The 24,477-nt window shown below is 43.3% G+C and overlaps 1 protein-coding gene across 4 annotated transcripts in view; it reads left to right on the forward strand.

The window, feature by feature from the left end:
* GRID2 (glutamate ionotropic receptor delta type subunit 2) overlaps window positions 1-24,477 on the forward strand; it is a 1,419,908-nt gene that overhangs the window by 1,206,096 nt on the left and 189,335 nt on the right. For all 4 annotated transcript variants that reach the window (XM_090037080.1, XM_090037079.1, XM_090037077.1 and 1 more), the window contains one exon: window positions 4,016-4,211. In XM_090037080.1, the coding sequence (XP_089893206.1) occupies window positions 4,016-4,211 (196 nt within the window). The remainder of the gene's footprint in view (window positions 1-4,015; window positions 4,212-24,477) is intronic.

The following is a 24,477-nucleotide window of genomic DNA, read 5'->3' on the forward strand; positions in this document are numbered from 1 at the left end:
GCCAAAGTTGACAAAGACAGGGGCAGTAGGACCCAGGGGAAGCTAGCAGGAATCAAGAGAAAAACCAGCCTGGACATGCCTCACCCCCAGCCCCTTCCCACCCCCAACTCCCCCACCCAGAAGCCCCTGCCTGCAGCTGCTTTCCCTGCACATGGCTGCTCCAGCACTATGTGGCCCCCAGCTACATTGCTAGACCATTCGTGTATGACCCCACTGGTACCCCAGGGCCAGGAGCAAGAGAGAGGTGTGTGGGGGGGGGTGGCAGTGAGGGGGTGTGTGTATGGTGTGAGGGAAGCACAGTGTATGTGTGTGTGTGTGTGTGTTCATAGGGTGAGTCCCACAAGCACCCCCCACCATACTCATGCACCCACACACCCCTTGCACTGCCATACACACAGACCCCCACACCTATACCCCCTCACACATCCCAGCCATGCTTCCCACACACACACAGCCCCCCACAAACCCCATACCCACCTACACCTCAGTTATACACACAGACCCACGTACTCCCTCACCTCATACCCACACACCTATCCATCCCCACAAACCCCACATGCTCTTCCACATACCCACACACCAACAGCCCCCCACAAACTTATACCCATCTCTCAATGAATGCCCCCCACACCTCCACAGTTTACAAGAGTAAGACTTAATTTTAAGCTATTGTGCGATCACCTCTATGTACACTACACAAACACATGTAAATCAGGAGAAAAATATTTTTTGAAATCAAAATAATGAATGCTGTAGATGCTTGCTTTATATATATTTATTTAATTTGGTATTTTATGGCAAAACTCCTTGATGAAAGGAGTATTTCTCAGGACAAGGGGAGGGGCTTCGGGTGGCAAAGGTCAGGGGTTAGGGGGTGGAATTTCCCATCCCAAGATCACAACCAGGGGGTGGGGCACCTGTCAAGGGGCAGAGCTACCCATGTGGCTCTTTACAGCTTGCTAAAACTTGGTAAACAGCCCTCTGCTCAAAATAATTGCCTGCCCCTGCCCTATGCATTTGCATTGCCCTTCTCTGAATCCTTAGTAATAATACAGTAGCATTTGAATTGTGATGATTCCTGCAGGAAGCTACACCATTGGTCTGTATTGCCTGCATTATAGCATTATATAAATTATTCACCATTCTGTTCCTAACATGGAACTATAGTATTTGTACTTTTGATCCCAGCTGCACTTGAAGCAGAGGGCTTCTCAACTATCCTCTGGGATTGCCAGTTCATTTAAAAACATTGATGTTGTAAGAACACATGAACAATTTAACTCCAAAGTACAATATTTTAAAATAATCAACACTATGCTTCATTGGCCATTATGTTACCCATTTGCCCTGCTTGTTTAGATCTCTCTGAAGTTCCTCTCAGATCTCTCTGGACTTCAGTATTCTATGTACCTATATGTTACCTGAGAATATGGCTACCTAGCTATTCTTTTCTTTTTCAAATCATAAATCATTATATTAAACAGTCCTTGACTAAGTAAAAAAACTGTAATGTTTCCCTGAGATTACCTTTTTACAGTTACGATAAACAAGGCTTTATTAGCACTTTTAGATAAGTGTTTACCACATACCCTATTTTTGATCTATGATGATATTTGGCCTTTGGTGTCTTTTGAACCCTCTTATAGGGGACTTTATCAATGGCCTATTAAAACTCACTACTTTATGAATACTTTTAACAAATTTTAGTAGATAGGTCATGATTTTCTTTTGATGAAACCTCACAGCTTAGATCCTATTGTATCAACATCTTACAGGCTTTTTTTTGTGCTCTTTTGTCAGTTATTATTTCAACTAATTTCCAGGTACAAATTTAAGGCTTAGTCTTCTCTAATTTTTCAGATAACCTCTACTGTTTTTTACAAAAATATCAATGCAACATTTATCACCTCATAGCCTTTTCATAATTGAGTTTCTTCAGTACTTACAGTTGTTTACCATTTGGACTTGGTGACTTACTGCTTTTTAAATGATGAATTAATCCAGCACTAGTACTTCTGATACCTCAAATTATGAGTGTATTTAATCTTACTTACCAGAAAAGGCCAAATATCAGGTTAGTATCTCATCATCCATCCATGGCTTAACTTGTCTATCTCAATTGACTCCTGAAATATACTCTTTCTACCTCAGGCTTCCTGTGTCTAATATATTTGAAGAAACGTGTGCTGTTTTTAAGCCTTTAGCTATTTGCTCTTCAAAATCCATGTTACCCTTTCTAACTTCCCCCTATATAGTCTGCTGTAATTTATGTTCCTGTTTGTTTTTCCTAGATTCATATTTCCAAATTTCTGTTCAAGTCAAATTTCTTGTGCTTAGCACCAGCGCTATCAAACAAGTTAACCTTTCCACATGTGCTACCCACTCTCCCCAGATTGAAGCCATGTAGCTGCACATGTTATTCTGGGAAGGAATTTAGTTATTTCTGCCTGGTCATGGTGTCCTTTGCTCTTTGGAGGCTAAACATCTAAAACCTAGCTCTATAAACATAGAAGTTTTCTCCTTCCTTTCTTGATTCCGTCTTTGTTCAGTGGTATATGTGTCTTGAGACGCAATTCTTGTTTTCTTAAGCACCCTACTATGCCTAAAGTTTTTTCCTTTTAGTTTTGCCTTTAGGGCTTTTTTAAACTAGTCTCCTCATTTGCATATTTAAAATGTGCAGTCTGGAGGCTGTTCAGTTTCATCGCTTCTAGTTTGCATTTTCAGTGGTAGTAAATGGACCTTCGCAGTTTGCCATTGTCTAGCTTGATACTGAACACAGGAATCCTTTATTTGTCCTTAAATGTCATCTGTTAGATTTGTGCAGTTACATTGTGCCAGCAAAGCTGTAATGGGTCCTAGGTGCTACATGTATTACAGCAGTTCTTCTGAAACTCTAATAAATGTCATTAAAGAAATAAAGGTATGGTTAAATAATGCAAACAGCTGAGGAACGGGTCAAACAGGTCTTATCTGAAGACATTAAAGCATCATATTAAAATTGTTTTTAAAGCCAAGGCAGAGCAGGCAAAAAATATTTTGAAGAGCTTAAAAACTTGTTTCTTAATTAATTAATTATAAAATGCAAATGATAGTGTGTGTGTGTGTGTGTGTGTGTGTGTGCGCACGCATATGCATGCACCCATATGTGCTTTTATTTGTATTTATCAGTGGTGCCCAACCTGCCATCCCTGTGGCCTGGTTGAGAGGTGCAGGGTTGGTCCACAGGTCAGATCCTGTGTGGGGTTGGCATGTAGTGTCAGTTCACATGCAGAGCTACAATATCCAGTTTCTAATCATTTCAACCAGTTTGTGTGCAACTTCTGTCCCTAGACAAGAAGGTTAAAGAATATATTAGACAAATTTCTTTGAAGCTCAAGTAAATGGCAAATTATTAGAAAATGGATGAGAACTCCCCAGCTTGCCAAAAATGGTGCTGCCTGGCATGTCTAACTTGCTGTTAACTGACTCTATATAATCAGTTTGTATCTTAATACAAACAAATATCTACTTTCTGCCATTTATCCTGGCAGTTCTGAATAAGGTTTGGGCCTGATACTTGAAGCTATATTCAGTTAATTATATTTTTAAACTTCAAGTCCACTTCTCTGTAATGTATAAAATAAAGTAATATTACTCCAGGTTATTACACTGTCTGTTATCTGATTCACTCTACACGTTACGGAGAGGCTAAAAACTGTTTTCTCCCTTTTGCACCCCACAAAAGAAAGCACTCGTTGCGGGAGAGTGCACTCTGATTCTTTGCAGTGTCCTCTCTTCCTTCATTTTCATTTTGTTCCTATTGCTTCCTTCTGCCTTGCTTTCCTCTTTGCGCTTTAAATGGCAAGAACAGTTCCCCCAGCTTCACTGTGTCCTTTAAAAAACAAACAAACAAATCAAAGAAAAAGACTTGACAGCTGTCTCCATGTATGTTGTCCTTTGCTTGCCTGCAGCTTCCATTCTTCTTGAAAAAGTTGAAACATGTCTCCTGTGTCTCTTTTCTTCACCAACAATTAAGGTCTCTCCAGGATCTCTCCAGGCAGACAGATATTCCTTATGGCACTGTCTTGGACTCCGCAGTCTATGAGCACGTTCGAGTAAAAGGGATGAATCCTTTTGAGAGGGACAGCATGTATTCCCAAATGTGGCGGATGATTAACAGAAGTAATGGCTCAGAGAACAATGTGCTGGAATCAACCGCAGGCATTCAAAAGGTATGGGATATGGTTCACTATTTTCCTGGCTCTCACTGATGCTCTCATGCTGGAATTTTTAATTGTTGTTTTTAATATTTGAGTTTGCACTTGCACATAGAATAATCATCTAATCCTATCTAGTAGTTTGTATTGGGTTTTTATTGCACCAGAATGAGGATTGCAAGCTCTCAGTTAAGTACCTCAGGCCAATCTTCCATTACGTTTTAAAATTTAAATGCAAAAATATTTACTGTTAAAAGGATGAGGGATTTATATGTATGAAAAAAAAAATGAATTCACCAGAATATAGTATAAAAATGTTGTCCTTCAGTTAAAATTCAGAATCATATGTGTTGTGAGGAAGGCAGATTGAGAAGTATGACCTAGGCCTGGTTAGTTTGGGTTTTTGTTTGTTTAAAGAAAAACCCTGCAGTCTCTTGATTTGCTGAAAGGAAAATAAAATGATGTAAAACTCTTCTCTCCGGTACATTTTTAATAGTGTCTCCCTGAAGTTTTCTTGACTGATATTTGCTCGAGTCTTCTTAAACCATCACTTCATGATAGGACACAGAATGAGAGTGTAAATATTTTTTCACTGGTGACTCAGAAGGGAATGTAGATATGTAAATAAGAATAGACTTTGTCACACTAACCCCACATTTTCACCTTGCAAAAACAGCATGTTCTATAGATCTGATATTAAATTTGAAAATGAGGAGATATAATAGAAAACTGCATTTTGCATGTTACCTTTTCTAAGCTTCAGTTATCTAATTTCTTTTTTAGATTTATCAAAACCAAAAACTTTTCCAGGGTTGTTGCCTTTTCTCTCTCCTGAAATTCATTTGTTAGGGGATCTGTCAAATCTTGAGTATTTTGATACTTGAGAATCTTATACAGGCAAAATTCTGATTTTTTGATAACTATAATGCAATTTCCTATTGGTGATCTCTTGATAATAAATGAACTACCGGATAACAAAGATTGTTTGGGAGTTTTTAAAAAGTCATTTCACCCACAGTCATTGCAATAAAAATTGTACTTCTCCATATTTCCCAGAGACTAATCAATGTGAATAAAGAGAGGGCCTGGAGAAAACATTTTTGAAACCCTGCTAAAAGGTGTCATAAGATGAAATGTTTTTGATATATTTCTATAGAGCTGGAGGAAGGGACAGACAAGGATTGATTGGTCATGGAAAATGGCATTTTTAAGAAAATGCATTTAATTCATTATGCATTTTTAAAATGCTTATAAACCTGGGAAGCTCCTGTTTAAAAAAACATCCATCTCTCTGGTTTGCCTGCCAAAATTATACCAAGGGTTTCAGGAGAATCAGAAACCAGAGCACATCAAACACAGCTGTGTTTGACTAATGCCCTTTAGCTGAGGAAAGTAACCAGTGTATCACACTGGCAGGTAATTCCAGATTACAGTCTTCGATTTCTAATTCCTGAAAACATGGCAGTTGCTGTCTTTAAAATGATAGAAAAAGGATTGTCTGGGTGGTTTAGTTTCCCACAGCTTTACTTTCCAGGAATACGCAGTTGCAGGTGATGGGATCAAAGAACTGAGCTTTAACAGAAGACCAGCTGGCCAGCCAGCCTTTGATTTGAAAATATCAAATGACTGCAGAGGTATTCTCAGTGAATATATATGCATCCACATATATGTGCACATGTGCACACATGCTTTCTTCTTCTTCCTCCTTCTTTCCCCCATGTAGGAAGGAGTGAGAGAGAGAGAGAAACCCCTTTGTTGTTTGGGTAGACATTAAAGAGAAAGCTTTTTGGCTTGTCCAGGAGGAAAGATACCTTGATAAACTCTATCTTGCAAGAGCTACTTGAGTCTTCCCCCCTTAATTGGATTATAAATGTGGTGTTATATACTAATCCCATGCACCAAGGAAAATTAAAATAAAAACTGCAACTGATAAGAGTCTCCACTAGGCTGTGTTGTGTCCATGAAGAGACGTCTCTGTTGTAGAAAGAGAATGTATGCAGGGAATACAGTCCATGTGTTGCAAAAAAAAATCTTATTATCTTTGTTGTATTCCTGTTCTTACTGGAAGGGTGTATAGCCCCCTACTTGCACCCTCCCAATCCTGAATTAAAGTACAAGTCACCTATCACAAAGGGTTTCTAAGTGGATGGCAGGAATAGAGGTGCTGTTTAAAAGCACTTTTGTCAAAACATTCTTAATACATCTTAAAATCCTTTTCAATGTGTTTTGTTTTGTTTACACTCTGTTAAATACAATGTTATTGGCATTTTTCTTTTATACTGAAGAAAGCAGCAGTTTGAATAAAGTATTAGGGAAGGGAGCCAAATCCAGTGACGGTTTTCACCTCATTTAGTTCCACTGATTGCACAGGTGTTTCATCAGTGACTTCAATGAGAATTGCATCTGTGTGAACGAGAATGCAATGCAGCCGGCATTGATATTTCTCTAGCCTTTTTTGGATCACAAAATCTTCAAGGTCTGTGTTGTCACGCTCACCTGAAATATAAAGGACAGGGCAGCTTGGAAAGCTTCATGCATAAAATTTCTCTTAATACTTTTTGGCCCTATTTCTTCCCCCACAAATCAGATTAAGGTGCATTTGTTGTTGGACATGCACTCGTTCTTTCCTCCTCCGTAGCATTTAACAGAATACAGTCTGGTTATTGAACAGCTGGGTAGATTCACTCTGAACAGATTTAATAGAGTTGCAAATACTTCCAAATATGTGACCGACCAAGAAGAATTGGCATATTAGATTTGGTCTTGCCGTCCATGTGTATTGTTTCCCACTCTTTAGAAAGAAAGAAAGCAAGCAAGTAAGCAAGCAAGCAACTGAAGTCCTGAACCAAAAGTATAGAAACAATGAGGGTTTTTGCCTAACTGCTTTTTCAAATCTGAATAATAGGAAGGCATTTGTATTTCTGTATTCACTTGGATTAGTCTCGAGAACATGTGCTTTTATCTCTTTTTTTCTTTATTATTCCTAAACGTTCAGTATACTCCAAATTGATTTTCCTTTTTTGCATATGTTATGAAATATGCATCTCATTCAGACAAAGAATCTACATTTCCATGACAGATATTTATTCTGAAAGGATTTACCAGGACCAAAGGCATGCTTGCTTAAACACTCATTGACAACTCCAAGAAAAATCATATAGGCGCTTAAACATATCACATTACATACCTCTTTACGTCTTAAAAAGCACATTACCCTACTTAATCCCCTGCAGGCTTTCCTACCACTGGAACGATTACTGTTAAAAATATAATGAAACACTTCCTTTGTGCCCTTGTCTGATCTTTCGCCCCTTGAGAATAATAGTGCCTAATGCTCTACCCTGCCCACCTTGTTCCTCAGTGCATGATATTCTAGCCTAAAGCACCTGAATTTTTCTCAGCAGCATGAAGTGGAAAATTCCTTTCTCAAGCTGCATAGCCAGAATCATAATGTGTCTAATACCTCTGTATATTTAACTCAGTATACATGCTATTTAGCCTGTAAGAAACTGGTGAATTACTGTCAAGTGAAATAATATTCATGGAGTGTGCAATAAAAGATACTTGTCTTTGCTTCTTAAGTCTAGAACAGTAATAGTCTTCCTTGCATACAGATGTAGGCAATATCAAAAAAAGTTTCATCCTGAGTTTATTGAACAAATATTCCCTTTAACTCCTTTTGACACTGCAGGAAAAACCATGTGAGCAACAACTGCTAGCTCAGTTTGCCTAATGGCAGTGTATGGAATTATATTTTTCTGAGAATATGGTTATAGCAGTATTATAGCTCTTATACCATGGTATAACCTACCTAACATGGCTTAGTTCTGCTGATTCCCACTGGAAAAAAATACTATCAACAATGGTCAGGGTAACTGTAAGAGAACCATGTTAGCAACACCCAGCATTGGTTCTGGTTATTGTGAATATGTTTTCAACAGTACTATGGGCAGAAACAAATTCTACTTCTGTGGATGGAGCCAGAAATCCTCATGGATGTGGTAACTGACTTACTAATTAATCCTTTAGTTCAGCTCTAGTGACAGGTGTGGTAATCAAACTGAAAAACCGAGGAACACATGTGGGCTCATACATCATTGCTGTGACCAGCTGCAGTATTCACTACAGTTGGAGTTGACAAATTAAAAGACAATGGAAGAGAAAGTTAATCAAGGCAAAGTAAAGAAATGTGTTGTGCACTAAGATGTTTTGATTTCCACCTGTAAGCCAGCAGTCCCAGGAGACTGGATGCTTGGGGGTCTGGAGGTGGGTCAGCAAAATACCCAGTGTTTTTGTCCCAATGTAGCATTACAGGCTTTCACAAGGCCTTTAACCATTTTGGCCACTGCAGTCTGTCCAGTTATGTATGTAGCAGCTAAAGTTGGTGTGAGGAAGACGGTAGGAATAAACAAATTGAACTGATGCTAAGAATGAAAAGGTGAATGAAAATGCTGCAACTGTACTTTAATTCAGCAGACACCCTAATTCTCTACCAATTCACAGAACAGCTCCAAAATACCTCTTACAGTAGAGTACTAATTAACAAGCCTTGTACAGATACCAGAGTTCCTCTTACAGGAAGGTAAGCTGGTATCATTACATAGGTGGATGAGCATTTTGACTATGTTCAGGAGCATCCTCTGGGTTTTTATAGTTTGGGCTTTGCAGCTGAAAATGAAGTTTACTTACTTTGCAATTGCCTTCTCCTGCCCAGTCCATGACTTGGAGCTGACAGGGCCCTGAGGATATAAAACACACCTGCTCTACACTTGTTTGAATAATAGTAGGTGGTCTGGCTGTGGCTCTTCATATAACTTCCTTTTTCTGCTAAGCAACTATCAGCATAACACCTGAGCCAGATTTACCAGTAAAACACTGATAATGCTGACAGGAGGAATGCCTAATCCACTGACACTTCATTCAATAGTATGTTTAATGTCTTGTAACTTGTCAATGTGTCAGTTTATTGGGAGTTGGCGGGGGGGGGATGTTTTTTGGCAAAACATATTCCTAATAGTCTTATTACAAATTATATTCAGTTTCCCTGAGCCTTAAGAATACCTTGCTGGAAGCAAAGGTGTTTTCTGTAATCCTCGATATAATCTTTGCACATTAAAAGCCTAGATTTAAGAATTTGTTTAAATAATCTTGCATCAGTGCAGTGATACAGAATCCTAAACTCCAGTCCAACAAGCACTGAATACACAATGTATTCATACATTTCATAAAAGGGAGGTAAAGCATCTCATAACATATGGACTAGTTCAGATGTCAGTATGTCATGGCTATACTATGCCACTGTGAACAAACCACGAAGATGTGCTGTACAAATCAAATAATTTCTATTATCAAGAAATTGTAAATTTTGGACCATCTAGGAATGCTCAGTAAATCTTAGTCAACTTAAAGGTTGAGGTGGAAATATTGTAAAAGCTCATGGTTTGGGTTGAGCTTTGCTTTGAATGTTTTGCTTCATTCAAACTGGAAATTCAAGTTAAAAGTTGCAGAACATAAAACCAAAATCAAAACAAAAAGGAAGCTTACACACACACACACACAATTCTATGCTGACAATTTCCAGGTCTCACTCTCTGCTTTAGCTCTGTCTTCCCCCATCCAAACTGAATTTTTGGCCTGTCCCTTGTAGGAACTCAGATATAAGCTTCAGTTTAATGTGGACTAAACGAAACTCTGTCATTCCCACCAAGCCACTCCCCCATCATTTTTTCTCAGTCATTGTGGACTATATTGCCATCCTCCCTGTTACACATCCTAGGACTTAGACATCATCTTGTGTCTCGTCCTCTGTACATATTCTTACATCCAATTTATTACTAAATATTGAGTAATCCTTCCACATTATTTCCTTAACGTACTCATATAGTCTGTCCACAAAGCATTATCCTATCATCTTGCTCATCTTTTTCTTTGCCTTTTACAAATGCAGTTTTTCACCATTGATAGCTATTCAAAATGTTCCAACAGAAATCACTGTTCTACTCCATTGCTTTGACCATGTCACTGCTCTATTTTCAGCCTTTAACTACTACATTACTCTTCTCCATAGCATAGAAAATAAATGACTTGTTTTTACTTTCAATGCCCTTCATGGAGTATCCTGACTCCCCCTGTCATTTCTCATTCAATATTGAGATATCATCTCCTTCCTACTCAATCACTTGTGCCAGTCTTCATTGCTCACTTGTTACGTTTTCAAACAAGCATCTTCATGCTTTCTCCCACGCTGCCCCTCATAGACCTGGGTTCTCTGTAAATAACCACAAATCTCTGTCCTTAACCTGCTTCAAAGTACTCCTTAAAACCCTCCTTTGCTGTGATGTGTACAAAAAAGTTGACAACACTTAGAACTTTGGCTTGCTGAAACCACTGCCTACTATAATGATTAATATTCTTTAACTGTTTTGCAGACTCCCCTAGCTGTCTATATCCAGCAGTTACCTCATTTTATACCTAGTCTCTGCTCCAAAGAGTCTATAACCTATTTTGTTTTATGTTTGTACAGTGCCTCGCAAAGTGTGATTCTGGTCCATGTATGGTAAAATAGATAACAAAGATCTGTCATTTTGGGATCTGTCATTACCCAAAATCTGTACTTTTTTCCTAGAGAGGGTTGCCTCTAGCTTTCCCACTTACAGAAAGGGTGGCAGAGAACTCCTCAAGGAATGAGATACACAATGAGAGGGACCCCATCTGTTTCCTCCCAGGGGCCAGACAATCCAATGGTAATGGATGATAAAATGCTTGCCATTTCTCTCCCTGACCCATTCTTTATCCCTTTAGTTCTTTTGCATCAGAAATAGCTCAAAGATTAAAGTTCCACACTATTGAAGGTCATTATTTCATAGGGCCTACTTTACAATTCCTTGCTTTGTTACTTCACACAATCTGGCTACCTGGCATATTATCTCTCTTATGTATAAGACCATAAAGATTGGTCCAAAAGCCATTTTTTAGCTGCTTAAATACATGCCAACCTGTCAGCCACTTTTTAAGATCCTTCCTCTATTGCTTTTCTGCCTCCCTTTCCAAACTTGTGTCTGAAATGCACTTTAGGACCTGGTCCCATGGACTTATAAGGACCTACCTCTCCCTCTATTAGTATTTCTTTCCCATATTCGTTCTCTCTCACTCGCACACAATTTTGAAGAGTACTGTCAACTAAATTGTATTTAGAACCTATATAGCAATATTAAAGCTGCTATGCCTACAGCCCATAGATCCACCATTGCTAGAGTTGTACTCCATTCATATTGAAACAAAACCATATCTCAAACTAGCAAGACTGTTTTACTGAAAGACCCATCCAAACCAAATGTGCATATATGTGCAAGAGAAGCACAGTAGTCTGCAGATTTTATTGGCATGTAGTTCTTTATTTAAAATGTGGTAGGTAGGATGGCATCATGTAGTTTTCACTTAAGTGTCAAGAGGCAGTAAATATTGAAGTGGTTTTTCCAGCATACATCAATGCAAGACAAATAATGCACTGCAAGCTACTCGGTATGAAACAACAGACTGCTACTTTCAACAGTTAAAATTAATTTTGTATTAAATTATGCTTTGGCCTTTATGGGTGTGTCCACACGAGCGTGCATATGCATCTTGCAGCATCTCAAAGCCCTTTGTGATGCTGTAAGAGGCATGGGTGGGAACGAAAAAATGTTCCTTGTGTAGCAGATTTGCGGCGTAGGGGCAAAATTAGACCTCTGGTTATCCACAGGTTAAAAAAAACATGGGGTAAAAAAGCCATGCAGGGCATGGTTCTGGACCATGTCCCGAGACAACTGGAGGCTTGGTGCTCCAAAGAGATGCTCTGGTAGCCAGCCAGAGCATCTCTATAGCTGGCCCTTGCCCTGGTGCTGAAGCCAGCACCACTCACTCCCCCAGTCCCTCCCATCACTGCCCCCCTGAAGGCTGCTCCACCCAGCCCCATTCCCCACCTGCTCCTGCAGCCCCCCATCGTCACTGCCCCAATCCTGGCCCCAATCCTCACCTGCCCTCTGACCCCCACCCCCACGATCACTGCCCTGCCCGGCCCCAGCATCCCAACAATTAAAAAAAAAAAGCAAGCCCCACACTCATTGGCAGTAGCAGCTGCCATCAGGGTCATTTGGGCCATGGCAGAGCCCCCCCTGCTCAGCGCAGGGCCCAGGTGACAGCTGCAGTGGCCCGAGCTGCCCAACAGAGCCATGCAGTGCCCTGCTGACCCCGGCTGCACGTGCATAATAGGGCAGTGGCAGTGCAGGTACCAGATGGCCAGGGCTCTGGTGACCTCAATGGCAGCTGCTACTGTCACTGAGTGTGAGGCTTTTTTCTTTTTTTTTTCTTTTCTTCTTTTTTTTTTTTTTTGAGTCCCAGACTGCTGGAGCTGGGTAGGGCAGGCATCAGGGGTGGGGGCAGTGATTGGGGAGACCCAACACCCCCTGCTGCATGGATGGGCTCTGCCACATGGCCCCAGAGCCCTCACAGCCCCTGCTACTGCTGGTGCATACCAGGCATTTGGGGGGGGCGTTAAGTGCTAGGAGGGTGGGGCCAGGGTGGCAGGGTCTGGGTGTGCAAGAAGAGGATGGGACCAGGTAGATCAGCCATCGTGGGGGCCGGGGGTGCAAGTGGGCGGCGGGGCTGGATGGAGTGATCCGGGGACAGCAGGGCAGACCCTATGAGGAGAGGATACGGAGACTGAACCTGTTCAGCTTTCACAAAAGAAGGCTGAGAGGGGACCTGGTGGCCATCTGCAAACTTACCAGGGGGAACCATTGTGGAATGGAAGAGACCCTGTTCACCCATGCACTTCCTGAAGTAACAGGGAATAATGGCCATAAGTTGTTTGAGAGTAGGTTTAGGCTGGACATTAGAAGACACTAATTCACAGTCAGGGCAGCTAGGATCTGGAACCAACTTCCAAGAGAAGTGGTGCTGGCTCTTACTTTGGGAGTCTTTAAGAGGAGGCTTGACAATTACCTAGCTGGAGTCATATGAGCCCAGTAGTCTCTCCTGCCCAGGGCAAGGGGTCGGACTTGATGATCTACTTAGGTCCCTTCTGTCTCTACATGTATGAATCTATGAACAGCCATCAGGGGGCTACATTAGCTGGTGGGGGATGGGGCCGGGGAGGCAGCAATCCATGGGGCTGGAAAAACAAGCAGGGGTGGTAGCCCCTGAAGGGCCCCCCCTGTTGGGAGGGAATCTAACCCCTGTGCAGAGGCTGTCTGTGAGCTGTGCAGGGGAGCTGCACCCTGTGGGGGGCAGGGGATCCACCCCTCCTAAGCAGCCCCCCTGCACACTCCCCACACAATCCACCCACACCTTCCCGCACACCCCGTGGCCCCCTACATCCCTCCACAGCCACCCACCCCCATTTCCACCTCCCTTCTTCAAACCCCACATCCCCTTCAACATACACCCTGCGTGTCCAACTGCCAGACAGGATGATACCTGGTGGCATGAGCTGTGGCTAAAATGGCAGCTGTCCCCACATCCTGGTTAGTGAAGGAGTCACAGGGATCTCTAACTGCTCTACGGTAAGAAAACCAAAGACAAACCGCAAAATATATAGGTATTTAGAATTCACTGTATTATGATGCTAGAAACACTGGTAGGCTTCCAAATTGCTTTAACACTGTACATATATCAATAAAACATTGCCCAACTGATTGCATGCACACTCTCTCTCTCTCTCTGTATATATATATATAGTGGTCTTTTGTTTTAATTGTGGACAAATATGGATTTCAGGGTATTTTACAGAGTGACTTTGGAATTTGTTTTTATCAGGGATTGTTCAGTTTTCAAAAGGGAACACCAGAATTCCTGCTAGGGAGGCAAGTGGCAGCACCAAGGCAGAGGAGCCTGCTCAGAACTGGCACCTTGGACCCAGCTGAAAATGACTGACCTCCTAGCCAATTGGGGCCAGGAGGACATGCTTTAACAGTTCAAAGCAGGCCACCACACTGCGAACATCTTCTGGGCAATAGCTGCACAGATGGCCAGGCAGGGTGCACAAATGGCAATAGTGCCGCACAAAGGCCAGTTCTGCAGCCAGAGCCTGCTGGCAGCTGGCCCAGAGGGGCAAATGCCTCTACCTGCTGTGCAGCCCCATCTGGGTCTGGCAGGTGCACAGCCAGGCAGCAGCCCCCACTGCCAGACTGCTGCAGTGGATAAAGGGTGCAGGGAACTCTCAGGGCTGCTTCAGCAGTCCAGCTGGCATGAGGGGTAGTGTCCCCAGGTACCTATTGGCTGGGCCCCAGAAGCTTCTGAGAGTGAGTAGCCCTGAGCTCCTTGACAGGGCAGCTTTTTATACTGCTGGGAACAGCACAGGTGCTGTCCCTGAGCCCTGGCTCCCCCTGGCTGAAGATCCAGGAGAAGCCAGGCAGGATGAATATGAGTCGCCAATGCAACGAAGCAATAGGCAGAGCCAACGGCACCCTGTCATGCATCAACAGGGCGTCACTAACAGGTCCAGAGAGGTCTTCCTCCCCCTCTATGCAGCACCGGTCAGGCCGCAGCTGGAGTACTGTGTCCAGTTCTGGGCGCCGCACTTCAAGAGGGACGTGGAGAACCTGGAGAGGGTCCAGAGGAGGGCCACTCCTGTGGTTGGGGGCATCCATGGCCAGCCCTATGAGAAAAGACTGAGGGACCTGAATCTCTTCAGTCTCTGCAAGAGGAGACTGAGGGAGGATCTTGTGGCTGCCTACATCCTTATCAGGGGCCAGCAGCAGGGACTTGGGGAAAGGCTGTTCACCAGGGCCCCCCTTGGAGTCACCAGGAACAATGGCCACAAGCTGAGGGAGGACAGGTTTAGGCTAGATATTAGGAAGAACTGCTTCACTGTAAGGGTGGCCAGAGCCTGGAATAGGCTTTCCAGAGAGGTGGTGCTCTCACCTTCCCTGGAAATCTTCAAAAGAAGACTGGATAGGCACCTGGCTGGAGTCTTATGATCCTGCCCACCCCCAGTGCTCATTCCTGCCCATGGCAGGGGGTCAGACTCGATGATCTGTCTAGGTCCCTTCCGATTCATTGATTCTATGATTCTATGATTATTTTGCCCTAAATGTCACGATTTGCCTCACACCAGAGTGCATGTCCGGGCACATGCGCTGAGGCAAGAAGCTGGGTTCAAATTTGCACTGCTTCTATTTGAGCTGCTGCAAATGCACATGCTTCCATGTGTGGATGCACCCTGAGGTTTAGAGGGGAAATGACAGATTTCTCATTATTGTTGTACTCCAGTGGAGGTAGAGTCCCTGAAGAGGAGACAGGAAGGTAGGCACACACCCTTACAACCTTCTACACTAGCCAGTAAGGCAAGGCCAGAATATGAAGGATGACACAACTCAGTCCTCTCAGTACAATCTCCCAGCACTCCACATAGTACAGTTGCATCCAGCAGCCAAAATTTTGCCCTTCAGATTCCCTTGCAGCTTCCTGTTGCAAGGGAATTACTAAGTAATCTATTCTGGCAATGTGGGGCTGCTATCCCAACTACCATCTTTGCCTGAGCTAGGGTTTTGTTTTGGGTTTTGGGAGAGGGGTTGTTCTAGGAAATTGAAAATTAAGAAGTGATTTAGGCAGATAAATACTTGGCTTTCATATTGCACAGTACCTTTAAGACCTCAATCAAGATAAGGACTACCTAATACTAGATGCAGGAATTGCAGAGGAAGATACTGTTCCTGCCCCAACAAGCTGACAATCTAATTTATACATGCTGACTTCTAATGAAGCAGAGCTACTGTAATATGCCACAAGAGGAAGAGTATTTTGCGTGTTTGCTAAGTAATGAATACATTTATTATGTATTAGATGTAAGGCCTGAAAGAAATAATCGCCTGAGTACTGCTATGAAGTGTTTCGTGAGTAAAATATAGGCTTGAATAAAGAATACCGAAACCAAGGCATCTTTATTGGCCTTTGCTAATTGGAGGCAAAACAGAGACTCTGCTGTATGAAAGTTCAATCATTTGGAAAAAAAAATGAAGTAGCTGTTCTTTCCCTCCTGTTTATGACAATGCAGCTGCAGTGTGTATGTGTGTGAGAGAGAGGGAGACAAGAGACATTCCCTGGGTCCTTTTGTGCTCAAAAATGTAGTGACAGTGCAGTTTTTTATTGTCAGTTGCTATGCTGACATTGCCGTGAGGATGACCTTGATTATGACACTGACTGTCTTAATACAAGCTTGTTTTATATATATATATATATATATATATATATATATACACACACACACACAATAACAGCAGAAGTCTAGAAATGCTACCCAGACAATAAATGCTACTTTTCCAAGACCATAAATTTGCCTTATAAGTTTTTACATGGCTATTAAAAACCTATAATGCTGTGCCCGCACTCCCACATTTCCACATCTGCTGCAGAGCCTCACAAAAAATTACATTAAAACAATATTAAATCTTTGACAGAAAACAATAAAGTAGAGAAATTTGCAATCATTGGTGAAATGTGCTGCATGCTTCATGATCCAAGCATAACTGGAAATGTAGATTTATGCATCAATATCTTGTGCCAGACTACATATATCATTCAGGTTTGAGGGACACATCCATTGTCTCATTGTGATACTACATTTGGGATAGCTTAGAGCTCTTACTTTATTCACGCTTGTTGTTTCGGGTGGGCTTGCATATCACTCCATCCTCTGAGATAATCATCTGTTTTTATTCAGTTGGGGTTGAAATGAATATGATATTACAAGTCACACAACCCAGCTCAAAATGCAAGTTGATGTCTGTCCAGGTGGAAGCATGTAGGAAGCCACTAAATGTTCCTTTTGTGCTTAGCCCTTGATAGCATTGGTTGTGCTGAAGAAATTAGGCCTGTCATGGGTGTTGACAAACTTCAGGATCTCATTTCCTTTGTCCTCCCACCACTTGTTCTTTCACTCTCAAATTTTCCTCTGTGTCCCAGCTCTAACATGGCATTAACTGTCTTGCTTCAGGCTAGAGCCGATGCCTTTTTCTGTCAGAAAGCTTGAATTGTCCTATCGTTCTTGTCAAACTAGTCCTGATGTTTCTTTGTGGAGAGAAGCATAGAGATATTTCTCATGCCTCATGGATGACTTTCATGAGGCTTTCCCAGTAATCAGTGGTGTCCAGATCATCAGGGAGGTCAGAGTTTCTCACTAAGGCACTGCTGGAGATGCTTGCTTTTAGCTGGGTCTTTCAAGCACTTGATATGTAACCTCTTCCTTGGTTGATTCTTTGTTAAGGTCATTTTGGATTATATGAATAGACATGATGGAGCATGTCAAAAGATGAACTGTCCAGCAGTATGTGTTAGTTATAGCTCTAGTGACTTGGATGTCATGGTAGTTCTAGGCATGCACTATTACGTAGTTAATTAGGTATCAGTGTTCTGAGCAGGGGTACACCTGTGATGTTTGTTATTTTGGAAGGATAATGGAGTTTATGATGATGAACGGCATGAGATACAGTGAAAAAAGAAATTTCAGGATCAGAGACTGCACTGAGAGCTGTGGCTGTAGTGGAAGAGGAGTAGGAGGATGGAAACACAAGGTAGGGTACAGAGTGTGCTGCCATCAGATGCAGAAATAAAAAAGTAGTGCAGGGAATTGTATTGTGGAAGAGGGTGCTTTAGGTAGGGTCTGTGTTGGGTGATGTACTAACCGTTCGGCATGGGGCCCCTCCCCTCAACTCGCCTGCCATGACTTGATGTTACCAGATGAAAGGGAGGGGTTCAATAGAGATCCTCTTCCTGGGGGACCCTGGGAACGGTAGTACTCACTGCCTTGGCGTGATGTTCCATGGGGCTTTGCCTCCCCTACACCCCATCTACTTGCCAACCAAATGAGTCCCACCTGCATGGTGTGACTGTGTCCCGTCAACCACTTCCACCAGGAGGACCACCGTCAGCGTGGGCCCTGGTGGGCTAGCCCAGCTGACACAACAGCTAGTGTCTCTGCCTTGGATGCTGATGAGCTAGGCTTCTGTAGGCTTGCGTCCTCATTGCCACCTTTGAGCAGGATGCCTCCAATTGCTTCTCATTAAATAGGTCACTGGACAGGAGGTGGGAGTGGTCAAAATGCTTCTTCCCTCCCAGCCTTTTTCCAGGGGCTCACCTTCCCCTGGCTCAGGATACCAGCACTGAGCTGGCTGCAAAGCTCCTGCCAGCCACAAGAGCCTCACCACACCTGGTGTGTTCCACGCCAGTGTGTTCCCTCTCTCTTTCCCTCCCTGTGGGGCTTTTAAATCTTCCCATGGCGGCTGCTCCAGCCACAGTGATTGGCTCCAGTTTTAACAGCTGATTAAACAGCCAGCGTAACGTTGGCTCACACAGCCACGGCTCCTGCTCTGGCTCCAGCTGTGTCCCCAAAAGTAAGTTTCCTCGGCAGGGGGGTTGCTTGTGGGGCTTGGGGCCCAGGGGGACTGCCCCCTCCCCTTCAGGAGCCCATGAGGGCATCTTGCCACCACATGTATGCTGTGGGAAGAGTGAGGCCTTCTTCGTAGATGCTCCTAACAGTTCAGGTTTCTGAATCAGGATCCAGTGGAGCAGCATGGGCCTATCTCCCCCAGTATCAGCTCCTTTGGTGAGAGATGGTGTGCTGTCATCTAGCAGTGCTAGCAAGAGGAATGAAGTAGTGGGGTATAACATTTGGGATGAGTGATGGTAGAAGAAATATAAGTTAATTTCCTGATGAGCCAGGCCAAGATGGAAACTCTGAAAAGCCACAGAAACTGGCTCACAGGAGCTGGCTCCAAGGCCTTCCTCCAGTAACAGAAATATAGATCATAAAAGGATTATAACCACAGCCTGAGGGACTGACTAGGAAGTTGAACCTGTTTCACATCCTGCTACTTTTCCTCATTGTTTGCTTGTGCCATGAATAAATCTGTATATTTCTATAATGCCTTCCTGGTCCAGGTTCATGTTATATTTGAATTTGGACACCTCATCTTGAAAGAAGATGTGGACCAGTTTGTCATGCTGGGCACCTGAGGGGGCAAGATGGAAAATGGACATCTGGTCCTACATGTGTAACCCTAGGAGAAGCATGGGGGAGAAGGTTTCACCCTCTGATGACATGGTGGGTTTTTTGCTGCTAACAAGTGTTCTATACTTGGCCCCTGGGAGGGCCACATACCTTTGTACTTTTATCATTTGTTTTTAATATTTGTATAATAGAAGTTTAATTTACCCCTTTCCCTCCCCATCTCCCCTCCTCCTCTCTCTCACACACACCCATCCAAAATCAATTTCACCGGTTTCCATGTGATTTAAGCAAATGCTTCAAGTTAACCATTTGTTTCAGGGCTCAACTATCTAGGGAGGCAATTATTTTGTGTAAGGGCTGCACAATTTATTTTATTTTGCACAGCCCACATATATTCTATTAAGATACAAAAGAAATATACTAAGGTGACAGTGTGGAAATAATATTCTTCCACTTAACACTGAAAAAAATATATGAAAAAAATGTAGTAAGAATGTATGTTCCACACAGGATTTGATCTCACTGTTTTTGAAACACAGAGGCAGACAATAAACTAAACTATAACAAACAAATCTATATATTTTACTACTAGCACCATCACAACAAAGTTTACAAAGCTGTTTCAACATACATTTTCTTACTTTATAGTTAAACTGAGGTACAGACAGATTTGGGAGGAACTGCCTAAAGTAAGAATTTCCAGATTGAAAATATATTTTCCAAAATGTCAGTTTCAATCCAGTTCCATCCAGAGAAGTGGAACCTTTGATGTCCCTGGCACTGGTTCCCATAGCTTCAGACCCTGCGGGGGGCCTTTTAAGGCTCAGTCTATATTTTCCAGAACCTCCAGCATCTCTGCTGTGGATCTGGGAGCAACTCATGCATTATGACAGGGCAGCCATAAGGCATGGGCCCAGGAGATGCCCTGGCTCTGGATGCCCAGCTTGAAAGGCTCCAAGATTCATCTGCCAGCACTGAAGCAAGGCAGACATACACTGTGCCTCCCCACAGGATGCAAATATTCAGAGGTGCATAAAGAAGATGAATTGCAAATGTGCTAAAATTCAAAGACATGCATGCTCAAGTGCAACCATTGTAATAATTTTTGCCTAACTAACTGCTCAGAGGCCCCCAACCAGTACTGTACCAAAAGCCTCCAGTATATGTAAAATAATGTCCAAGTTTGGTCTGGGATCCCAGGGCTTTCAGGATGTGTTGGGTGCACAAGGTCCATATCCCTGGGGGAGCCAACATGACTGGGGTACCCTAGACACTGGGAGTCCAGATTCCCAGACCCCAGGAGGTCTGTATGGCAAAGCTATATGGCCAGCATGAGTGTGGAGCTGTCAGAAAGCCAGGCAGGTTTCCCCCAGAATCCTGTCTGTGACTCAACAAAAGTTTTTTGTGCACAACATTTTGTGTTCCACAACTTGCTGTTTCACAATAAAACAGTTTTATAAGAAAATTTTCTACTAGCTTTAGTTAGATGATTTGTCTTAGTGTCAAAGGTGAATAAAATGTCAATAATAGGTCTCCCATTTCTAAGACTTCATTCTAATGAAGCCCCTAGATAATAATGACTCCACTTTCTACACCAAATATGTAAACCCATTTAAAAATACAGTCAGATTCTGCATTTGGATGCTTGAGGAGGTATTTAAATTAATTTAAATTCTGCAAGTATAAATATTGCACTGAGAATACATTTATGATACTTTGTTTTCCTGCTATGGTGCTTATATTTGAAAATTGAACTTTGCTATGCCTTACTTTTCTGAATCTTTTGGAATCTTCTGAATGGGTCTCTCATCCTTTGAGGTTGCAATGGCTAAAATATAAATTTTGTCAAAAAGCTTCTGGGCACTCAGCTCTTTATGTTGGTGTCCATAAAGGCCGATTTTTCTTAAGCACTAGATTTTCCAAAATTCACTTTCTCTGGTTCCTCACAATTTAATTAGGATGTTGCTGTCTACAGACAGATCTATTGTTTTATTGAGTCAGGCCCTCTACAAAGAGGATTCTGGGCTAAAACAGTGTTCTTGAGAAACCTGCAAGTTCTCCTTGGGATCTTACATTTTGGTGCCTGTTACTACCACATCAAGTTGTTCATCTGAAGAGTTTTAAATAACCTGATTTTGGCTGCTGGGCTTCGAATATCCATTCTCATGTGACCTTTGCCCTGGTGATAAATGTAGGGCATCCTACAGGTTCATATTTTTGACCAAGCAGGTGTCTCCTCCTCGAGTTGCCTCCCCTGTTCTCGCCTGCCACGACTTGTAGACTTCAGTAGACAGCATTGGTCATTGGGTTTGCTCAGCAGCCCGTGGTTTGCCCGGCAGTCATTCACAGGGCTCTGCCACCCCTACATCCTGGTCTCATGCCCCCTTGTGTGAGTTGTCCCTCCATCGGCCTCATCCCCCCTTGTGGAGTCACTTCTCACAGCTTGAAGTCTGTGTGCTCATCACCTATGGTCAGGTTCACCCGTGCAGACCTGCCCCCTCTGCCTTCCCTGCCTCCACCTCTTCTTTGGGGAAACACAAAAAAACTTCTGAGGCTCTCCCTCAGCCCCATTCCTCGGAGATCCTCCCAGTACCTTCTACTCTCCCCTTTCAAACCAAACAGAAACGCATCAACAAAACACTAAAGTGATGAGCCACCTCCTGGCCTAGCTACTCCCTGTCCCCTTACTATCCTTCCCCTTGCTCTGGCTTGGGGACATTCTTCTCACTGCCTGTCACCTCTGGGGTTCACTCCCGTTCTCCCATCAACCAGACCAGGACCGACGGTGATACCTGCCCCAATTGTAACCCCCTCGGAGCTCTCCCAGGTCTTTTCCCTCTGGCGTGGCTCCCTTCTCACCCTGGTCATCCCAATACTCCCACCTGGGGTCTGCTCGAACATTGGCTGTGGCTATGACTCCGTGTCTGAGTCTGGAGTGCCTGTCGCTCACTCGCCTTTTCATCTGTGCTCCTGCTGGGGCGTTCTGCCCCACACTGTTTGTCTGCCTCCAGCTCGTCAGGCTCTGCAGGTCCCATGGGGAAGATCCTCTTCTCTCCCAGAGTCGGCAACAGCTCCCCTTTCTTGCTGCTCTCTCCTCCCCTCTCCACAGCATCAGCCACCATTTTTATCTCCACCAGCCAGCGTTTGGGGCTGATGTCACCAGCCAGCCTTAATTGGATAAAGAAGTGGCTGATAAGCCGTGTGGGCTCTTCTTTCCGCCCCTGCTGTGCTGCGTCTCCTATTGCTGGTGAGTACTCCTTGTTACTTCTTCCCTCTCTTTCCCTGGGACACTGATGAAGAACTGCTGAATATGATATGACTGTGGGGTAGATTTCTATACATCATAGCTATAGGTAGTGAAGTGCTTTCTAATACTGCCTTCATTGATCTATGGAATTGTTGTGATGGGGGCTTGCTTGTTTAGTAAGAAGAAATTTAAGGAAAATTATGAAGTGATGTCAAATAACTTGTATGAATTATATTAGCAGCTCTACAATACAGAGCAACATGAATTAAGACCTTGTTGCTACCTCTGATTTTTGTCTCAGCACTCTACCCTGTAGTCTCATAATCTAAGCACCAGTGTGCTGAATATATATTCACCTCTAGCTTGTTATCACAATTCCTGTTTTTATCTGTTCTGCATTTCATTTTTTAAATTATCTTCCACTAGATATCACTATTTGCATTTGTTCATGCATTGCAATACATTCATGTATAATTAAAAATACATTAATGCATACAAGTTTACAATGAAAACACTACAGCAAAGAAACTAAGGCATAAATACACAATCTCCTGCCTAAAGCAGAAATAGTGTATATTGTGCCCTTGTGTCTGCATTCACCTAGACAGACTCCCAGTTTTCCCTGATTTGGATATGTTGCAATCCAGTCTGCTCTGCTGGGCCTCTGCAACAGACTTCAGGGTGAAATTTACTGTTTCAGTAAGCTTCATGCAGCTACCAACAATATTCACAGAACACCACTGTAGCTGGTTCAGGATTATTGCTTAGTTCCAAAAGTTTTTTGACATGATACAATCCTTAATGGGTTACCTCACAGTTCCTTGTAAGCTCCATGAGAGGGGTAACCCTGTGAGGTAGTTTTCAAGGCTCTTCCCACAGCTGACCTACAGGTGCTCTCTTTCTCCGTCCTTATGCGCTTGTCTGTGATACAGGGAGAACATCCCAGCTTGGGCTTCCACTTCTACCCTGCAGCCTCCCTGTCTCTCTCCTCCTCAGCTCTGACCACCCCCACTCCCCCTCTGTCTCTCTGTGGGAGCCTTTGAACTCCTGCAGAGCCAGATAATTATCACTGTCACCTGGCTCAATTCTCCAGAGAAGGCTGGCAGCTGTGGCCCCTGCCCAGCAGTCACTATTGTAGAAATATACAGATTTATTCATGGCACAAGCAAACAATGAGGAAGTGTAGCAGGATGTGAAATCAGGTCAGCCTCCTATTCAGTCCCTCAGACTGTAGTTGTAGTCCTTTTATGACCTATATTTCTGCTACTGGAGGATGGCATTGGAGCCAGCTCCTGTGAGCCAGTTTCTGTGGCTTTTCATAGTTGCCATCTTGGCCTGGCTCATCAGGAAATTGTCCAGACAGATCACAGTTCCCTTGGCTGCTTGGTATGGGATAGAAAAAATGAACAGTATCAGAGAAGTCCAAGTCCAGCATGCTAAAGAGGGTGCAGAGAGAAACCAAGAACAGCTACAGCCACGGGCAATCCAGGAAGGTGTGGAAGACAATCTCTTCCAACTCCTCATTATGGAAAGGGCAGGCCACTGATGCAACTGGGCCTGAGTGGCAGATGAAACTGCCTGTGACCAGGGCCCCATGCAGCAGCCACTATGGGAGGTTGCCAGTTCTCTTGGCAATGGGTAATTAATACCGGGTGTACCAGACTGGGTGGGCTTGCTCTGGTGTTTCTTATTAAACCTCCAAGCCTTGTCAGGGCAGGCAACGAGGGGATAAGCATGAAGCACTTTGACTATCCATGTGTACAGTGCCTCTCCAGAAATAATCTCAAGGCAGATCCTGCTACTGTTGTTAGGCAATGAGAGGGAAACCAGAATGTCAGGCGTACCACTCTCACTGCTGTCTACACCCAGAGAAATGGGCAGCAATAGAAATGGTCTATCTAGTGAACTACTATCAAGGAGGGCTTGTGTGCAGAGGTGGCCTTCTACGATGGCAAGCACACTGATAGGAAGGGAAGCCTTCACTTCAGCCAAGAGGCATGAGAGCAAATGGACAAAATGCAGGTCCAGACAGTCAGCCAAGGCCTTGA

The sequence above is a fragment of the Crocodylus siamensis genome, chromosome 2 (genome assembly GCF_052110815.1).
Source record: "Crocodylus siamensis isolate JL-2025a chromosome 2, ASM5211081v1, whole genome shotgun sequence".
Lineage (NCBI taxonomy): Eukaryota > Metazoa > Chordata > Crocodylia > Crocodylidae > Crocodylus > Crocodylus siamensis.